Genomic DNA, 8,348 nt, shown 5'->3' with positions numbered 1-8,348 from the left:
CATAAGACAACAAATGCATAAGGATGTGCAGTAGGTTTGAAGTATGGGTTATCAATTATTATTTAATAAGGAGAGTGAGAAAAAGAAAACCAGTGAAAACTATTTTTATGAAAGTAAATTAACTCATACCCGAGCTGATAAGAAATGGATCTTACAAGAGCGTACCTTGTTGGCTACATCTCCGAAAGTCAAGTTTGTCAAGGCCATTCCAGCATATCGTCGTAACGTAATACTGTAGTGGTCATTAGTAAGCCCATACATTTCACAGTCCACCTGCAATAATTCTGCAATGGCCTGTAGTCCCCCTAATTTAAAAGGGTAAGAGGAAAAAGATAATACTCTAAAATAAAACAAGTTAGTAACAAATTGCTTACTTACAGATTAGGAAAAATAAGCAAACTTATAAAGAATGAGAATTTGTTTATATTTGCCTCTTGAATTATAAGCCACAAAAGCTGTTGAAAGGACTTGGGTCCACTCTTCTATTTTTCTGCCAGTGGCTCCCCCCTCCAGCCCTTTGCTCGCTGAAATGACTCCTGCATTCACACTGAACCTTGCCAATAACAGAGAAGCCTATTTCCTAACACTAGGGGTTCCTGAATTTAAAGAGGGAAAGGCAACTTGTCTTTTTAAAAATTAGAACTGTATGAATGTTCTTCATTATCACATATTGTGGCCGAATCAATATATCTTTTTTAATCTGCTAATTATCCTTAGGAACACTGAAATTTGGAAATGAAACTGTACATGTAACAAATCTCATTTTCTGGGTGAAAAAAAATTAGTGTTGAATACTAAGTACCATAAACTACTTGTTTCTGTTTTCTAAGTTTCTTACTTTTCTTTGAAAGTAGCAAATACTAGCTACAGTAGGAGCTACTTTTTTTTTTTCACTGACACTCAGCTCTGGGTGTGCTCAACAATGCTCATGGGGCCCATACCAGGAAGGCAAGGAGGAAAGCAAAGGGAAAAACAAAAGGAATGGATTTAAAAAAAAATGTGAAGTAAAATGGTGGGGGAGCGAACAAGAGAGATAATGGATATGGAAGTTGTTCAGAGCATTAGTCATCATCAAACAACCACCGTCATGGGACTTGGAAAGTTATTTTGTTACAGAGAAGGGCTTAGAGTAGAGAAAAAAAGAAAGAAAGAAAAGATGAACAGAAATGGGCAACCCTGGAGCACTATCAGTATGCACAAGTCATTCACCTGGAAGACAACCAGTACGCTTTGATTTGATAGATAATCTGGAAGGATCCATATATAGAAGAACTGATAAGGCTGCAAAATACAGCTGTATCTTGGATCAAGAATTCCAGGCCAAGGGATTTAACTATAGGAAGATTCATCAAAATCTTTATGACTAGCAGAATTGAGAGTGAGTTCGAATACAGTTAAGTGAAAATCAACACTACTAAAGAATAATCAAACCTATTTAGAATTTCTTCTTTGACCTACCCGTGAGGGTACAAAAATATAGAAGCAGTGAAGAAAACAAAGTCACTGTCTTTATAGAAATTACAGACTGGAGCCAGTTAGACAAGCAACTCGTTAAAATGTGATGGGTTATGCAGAAGCACAGGATGATAAAGGTGGACCTACCCTAATCTGGAGAGTGGGGGTCCTAAGAAAAAGTCCAAGGAACTGATTTTTGATAGTTAAAGGATAAATGAGTGTCTGCCAAAGGCAGAGGCAAGAACAAAAAAGCACTCTGCACAGAGGAAACAGTACGTGCAAGGGCCCTGGGCTTGGAATGTAAAAGAAGAGAGGCCACAAGATGAATTTATGGCAGACATTAGATCACCAACGATTCTACGTGTCACAGTAAAGATACCTGGCAGGGGAAGGAATAATTAGGGGTGCATTCTAAATAGACCACTAAGGTTACAGTGTGCAGAATGAACTATGATTCAAAGGGGGGAGAAAAGGAAGACAAAGCACTGCAGAACAGGAGAGATGACAGAGACTTGGACAACAGCAGTGATCTGAGACCCATTATGAAGCACTCAAACCCTCAGCTATACTACATGTAGAGGGTAAGGAATGAGTCACAGATATGTCTAAGATTTAGGCCTGAGAAACTGGATTGGTTAGGATACCAGTTTCTGAAAAAAGTTAATCCTGGAAGAGACACAGATTTGGGGAAGGAGGAGGTAACACACCCAGTTTGTTGACAGTTGGGTTAGGAGTGTCTGAGATATAATGTCAGGGAAAGTGTCAAAAAAGCTGTTCAATAATACGTCTAAACTCAGCAGAGAACTTGGACTGAGACATAACTCTGAAAGCATGAACTGAACACTAACAGCACAGTAACTGAAGCTGTGGGAGTGGAGGACTCAACGGGAGGGAGGGAGACAAGGAGCGGGCCTACGGCAGAGCTTCAAGAAGTTCCAATACTTTATACATGGGTAAAGGACAAGGAGTTAGTAGAAGCAGTGAGAATTCTGACCCGGGAAATTGACAGAGTCCATCAAGTCCTGAAGGCTGTGGCCCAGCATCGTGGGGAAACCTACAGCCAGTCAGGTACTGCAGAGCCAGCATCAATACCCAAACCAAACAAACCAAGCTTTGTGTCTGCATAAATATCAGCCTCGTGTAGCAAAATCTGGGATCCCATCCTTAAGAAAGACAAAATGCATCTAAACGAAGGCCCCATGAAAGCATGTTATGATCAAACAATTGAGTATTCTTGTAAGAAAAAAACAAAAATTTTAGAACTTGATTTGGAAACCAAAGATTAAAGAAGGATATTGTGATGCCAACAAAACCATGAAGAGCATGGTTAATGAAAAAAGAGCATTCAGTAACATCTGAACATTAGGTAAAAGACAGAATGCTTTAAGAGTTCAGGAAAAACAATTTAGTGAATTCTGAGTCAAAGAATGTAATTCAAAACTACAAATGGATTCACTAAAATATGATGCAAATTCATGATAGAATAAAAAACTGGCCGCCCTAAGAGAACAAGGATGTTTCAAAACAACACAAGGGTGATGACCATGTCCTTCCACACTTTTCTTGTGCCTACATCAGGAAAAGAATTATTACCCAATATAGTTATCTTGTGGCCTCAGAGACAATGGGGAACCAATTGCCTCAGGTGATATTCAACAGAAATTTCATTTAGATTTGTACCTATAAATGATAATAGACAGATGATATCTATTTAAAAATATGTATTATTTTTGTTTAGAAATGCATTTCATCAGCATGAAATGCCTGAATGAGTATTAGGGGCCCAACCTCAACTTTCTGCAGACGAATGTTTCACAAGTTTCCCGATCACGAGAGCCGCTGGCCACCACTTACTGAACATGAACCTTAGGCCCCTGCCTCGACACTGCTCCAGGACCAGAGCCTCTGTGGTCTGACAAGGGCCTCTGCTGGTGGTGAGGATCTAGATGTTTTATGACACACTAATGCAAACAGAACCAGGAGCTCCTTAAAGGCCAGGACCATGTCCTCGTCATTCCAAGAATCTAGTGCAAGGACAGTTTAGGAGACAGATCTGGAGACCAGTAAGAACACATCACTGGTATTATAGTCTAAAACTATCAATAATAGTCACAACCTGCCAATAATAGGCACCTATTATTAAATGACTGCTGGTTGAAAAATCTTCATATATGTACAAATGACACTTCCAGCTGACTGGGCTGAAGAGCTTCCCTTTGCTACCTGGGACTTCTTTCCTCCTGGACCCTTAATGCTGATCTGAACTGCCTTATTCTACCTCCCTGCGACCCACACACCTTAATCCTCCTTCTGCCCGGTGCAAACCTGGAGGCTAGGAGTGAGAAGAAGGTGATCCCCTGTGGCTACCCCAGCAGCCACACCCCCGAGGCCCCATCCTGCTCCTCACCTGAAAGCCCCTGCCCTAGCTCCTGTGATGAAATGCCCCGGGGAGCCTTCCTACCTGAAGAAGGAAGAGGAACAAATACTGAGTCTAGGTTGTATTTTGAAATTCAGATGATCAATGTGTCAGTCCTAGTCTACAGTCCATTGGAACACAGGAACATTTATTTAAAAAAAAAGCCTTTGCAGTTTTTAAAAATTGGATTCATTTTCTTGTTTATTGCTTTTATTCTCTTCCCATTACCGTTAGCATCACAACAGCAACAAAAAAACCTTAAAATTTTCACAACTGCTGAGACTGCACTGAGAAGGGGAGAATGCCTACGGTTAGCTGAGTTTCACAGGAGGTCGGGGAAGGAGAGAGAGCCATGTGGGATAACCAGGCGCCCAGGAGTGTCTGGTGGGCAGACCTAAAACCTCTCAGTGCAGTGCCTCCCACGGGGATGACTCTGAAGGAGACAACACTCTTTCCAGATACTCAGGTTCTCTGTGTTCAAGTCTCATGACTTAACGCTTTTAAGGTACGTGATCAATGACAATGCTGAGGGTGGAAGGAATATGAAGTGGGAGCTGGAATGGAATGTTAACAAAAACAGACAAAAGCAAGGGTGCAGTTACACTGAGGCGGGCACTCAGTGTATGGTTCTTGCTTGTGGCACGACTGGAGAGATCCAGTTCACATGAGAAGGCTCAGCACGATGCAATTTATAAATACCACATGTGCAAAAATGAACCTAGAAATCAAAGAAAAACCATTACATGAAAAATGGGGTGCACAAATGCAGGTTAAATAAAGTTTATGGTGTGTGATAATACACAACAAAAGAAGGAACTGACAAAGTCAATGAAATGTTTCTAGCTTAAATTACAGCATCATGTTTTTCTATATTAATCAGTTTCAAAGACAGCATGCAGCTTATGCTGGAAGCCCAGTAAGGTACTGATAGCCCTCAAGAGACGAGAATGTTAACCTAATTCTTTCTAGTGCTCATCAAAAGTCAGGGTTCAAGAGCCAATGAAGCAGCACCTCACACCCCCTCCCAACACATCTACCCTTGGCAACAGGGAAAGGAGTGACTTCTCAGTCTTTGGCTAAGACTTTGAGAAGCCAGCCACTTCTAAACAGGGCAGCAGTTTCTGTGGTTCAGGACTCTGTCTCATGGAGACCAGGGTCCAATTTTTTAATTACAGGGAAGGAGAAGCTGGTAATAGAAGTGAGAGGCCCTATCTCTCCATTCATCAACAACTGGAAACCTTCATTTACTACACTGAATTTCTACCATGACTTAAAATCCACTTCTGCATGTGGCGTTGAGACACTCTGTCTTACCAAGTTCATTCATTGCATGTCTGTGCTCCTCATCAAATGAAAGTTTCATCAGAACACACACGGCAGGACAGATCTGATGCTCGACAGGGGCTGGCACTGAAAAATAAAGTCGACATAAACAGTAACATTTTGTTTTTCTCAAAAGCAATAATGTTTATTATGCTTCAAAAATATACAGAGATCACCAGTATATCCCAAATACACAGAAATTTGGTGGATCAACAAATGTTTGCAGAATGGATGAATCAATACTACAATACAAAATATGAGTGAAGAGCTTCTCTTGGTTTCATTCAAATGTTTACTGCTCATCTGCCCTTGATCAAGTCTGTTAGATTAAGTGCCTTACAGGTTCATACTATAACTCAAGTAATTAATAACTTAAAATTATGTTGACTATCTGAAAGAAAAAATATTCTGGTATAAAATTGCTTATAATTTCTATTTAAGCTATTGTCACATATGTAGGTTACAAGAAATGTGTACAAATATGATCCCTAGCAGAGAAAGCTTACTATATATATAAATTAGAAAGTAAACAGAAGTTTACAGAAAAAGGTGTCCAAGAAAATGTACTTCCACATATAATACACACAAAAGTTAAAAACTCATTATTTGACATAAATTTTAAAATAAATTTTCAGAAGTAATATTAAGCTATTCTCAAGAGTTCAAAATACAGGTGATTTTCATAACCGCAAGGAGCCAGACAGGCAATGCTCTCCCAGCACAACATCTCAGCCCTGGACAGAGAAAGGATCATCTGTTTTTTTTCCTTTTCTTCTTAAAATATTTTAGATTTTTTAAAATAAATTAATCTTTATATCCAAGCTTAAAAAAAATCTGCTGTAGCTTCACAAGTTAGTCCTGTTCTCATTATCACTCCTTCTCTTGCTCTGTAATCTGCGTGTCTGTGTGTGTGTGTGAGACACACACACACACACACACACACAGAGTGCTAGTTAACTCTTACCAGGTCAAGGAAGGCCTTAACTGATATACCTATTGCTTTTGTTTCTTGGCTACAGGGATGAAGGGAATTACATCCCAAGGGTCCCCAACTTCCATGTTCCCTACTCTTGAGGGAGAGGGGCAGGTGGCCAAGGGTCTCTCCCTGAGCAGAGGGGGATGTTTCATCACCCTCAGCACTCAGAGCAAGGTGCTGTAGGAAGAACATGGAGTCAGGGCCAGCAGGCCTGGTCTCTGATAGCCTTCCTGAGCCTCAGTTTCCTCAGCTGTAAAATGGAGATAGCGATGCTCTCCCTTCTTACAGGTTGTCAGGATCAAAGAGCACCACAGATACATCACAGCTCTGTGTCCCCTAAATGGGCTGAAATGCAGATGTTAAAGGATTCTGGATTGGTCGTTAATAGCCAAAAGAACTTAAAAAAACAAAAAACAAAAAACTGAGCCTCCTCTATGAGGAAGGAGACAGGCAACGACTGCTCAAATTCTCTAGCCCTCCTAGCTATGTACTCCACATGATTTGCTGCTCTGGTCCTTTTTTGGTTGAGCATGTTAAATTTTTCTAGGAAAATACAGATCTAAAACGTGCTTTTAAAAATACGTTAGCAGCATGGGTGGCTAATATGGATTTCCCCATCCTATTCATAAAGATCACACATTAACTAAAAAAGAACTGTCAGAAAACTTTTACGTTTGCTTTAAGACATGCACTACGATGCACACCACACGAGGAACGTACTTGGATTTTTGTCCTGGTCCATGCCTTGTTCATGGGCTTCCTGCCACTCCCAACAGGTTTCACAGTAAGCTCGTATCTGTTCCAAAAGATGAAGGACTCGGATTTCACGCCTGCCTCTCTTGTCATCAGGCTGTGAGTGAATGATGTTGTGGAGTGCTGCACTGGCCCTGGCCCGAGCCTCCTTACTGCCCCGGGAATTTCCCAATAATACAGAGTCTTTGTCATTGCCATGTAAAAGCTGGATGAGAAGAGGAAGACATCCAGACTGTCGCATGGATATGCAGCTGTCTTGGGAGCTAGACATAGCCAGCAAAGTTCGCGACATATCATCCTTATCATGAGTACCAAGCATTGACAACAATGAATACACCATTTCCACCTGTGGGCCAAATGAGCGCAGAAACAAAATTATGACCTTAATATCCAAAAGCCAACAGCACTGAAGTGATGAATGGAACATCTATTGTAACTCATTATAAGCAAAAACAAAAAAACAAAACCTTTCCAGGATGAAGTAACATGAAGTATTAAGTGCTATTTCAAGTGTAAATCATTACCCATCTGTGCTGTGAGCGAACAGCAGCAGTGGTACACACTATTGGAAGAGAAGACATGAACTGCTGTTCTCTGGATCACGTGGTGGCAACTATGAGTGGGTCTCAACTGATTTCACACACACAAAGAAGAATGAGGTTTGTTAAATTCTTGACACAATTTAAATTTTATGTTACTTCTTCTAATCTATTATTAAAATCAATATAGAAAACATTTCTGTAACATTGTATTTCACTAAACACTGATTCTCAGCAGTCATTGATTTTCATTAATTAAAGTATGTTGAAATACATAGTAATTTTTGTCATAAAAAAGAAAAAGCCATGATCACAGAGAGAGTGACAAAGCTAAGATATGTAGTCATTTTTTAAGGCAACTGGTGAGCATCAATTACTCTGACAATAAATTCTAAGAAATTACACAATTATCCTAGATGGGTTCAGTTCAAAGCTAGAGGCTATGACATAAAGAACCATCACCTCTACAAACCAGTGGTTCTCAATCCCCCTCTAACACCTTCAGCAGTATCTTGGGCATGTTTCTGACTGTTACAACTGCAGGTGCAGTGCTAGGGCTTTTGGTGGGTGGAGATCCAGCAGGCTGCAGAGTATCCCACGATGATGCAGGGAAGGATTACCCCAAGCCCAGAGCTGAGAAGTGCTGCTTTCAATGGCGAACACATGCATGCTTTTAGAAACAGTTTTTGGAGGCCGGCGCCGCGGCTCACTAGGCTAATCCTCCGCCTAGCGGCGCCGGCACACCGGGTTCTAGTCCCGGTTGGGGCGCCGGATTCTGTCCCGGTTGCCCCTCTTCCAGGCCAGCCCTCTGCTGTGGCCAGGGAGTGCAGTGGAGGATGGCCCAGGTGCTTGGGCCCTGCACCCCATGGGAGACCAGGAAAAGCAC

At 41.1% G+C, this 8,348-nt stretch overlaps 1 protein-coding gene across 49 annotated transcripts in view; it reads right to left on the bottom strand.

Annotated features, from left to right (window-relative positions):
- The window catches only part of APC (APC regulator of WNT signaling pathway), a 182,287-nt gene that overhangs the window by 16,944 nt on the left and 156,995 nt on the right, over positions 1-8,348 (bottom strand). For 19 of the 49 annotated variants that reach the window (XM_070075987.1, XM_070075976.1, XM_070076006.1 and 16 more), the window contains 3 exons: positions 6,891-7,269; positions 5,186-5,281; positions 166-305 (listed from right to left, as the gene is read on the bottom strand). In XM_070075987.1, the coding sequence (XP_069932088.1) occupies positions 166-305; positions 5,186-5,281; positions 6,891-7,269 (615 nt within the window). Of the gene's footprint in view, positions 1-165; positions 306-3,862; positions 3,917-4,057; positions 4,590-5,185; positions 5,282-6,890; positions 7,270-8,348 lie in introns of those variants that run through there. The other 30 variants (XM_070075973.1, XM_070075972.1, XM_070075980.1 and 27 more) reach the window with 4 other exon arrangements.

This window comes from Oryctolagus cuniculus, chromosome 6 (assembly GCF_964237555.1).
Source record: "Oryctolagus cuniculus chromosome 6, mOryCun1.1, whole genome shotgun sequence".
In the NCBI taxonomy this organism is placed as follows: Eukaryota; Metazoa; Chordata; class Mammalia; order Lagomorpha; family Leporidae; genus Oryctolagus; species Oryctolagus cuniculus.
Note: the sequence above shows the minus strand (reverse complement) of the source record. Positions and strands in the feature narration are given on the sequence as shown.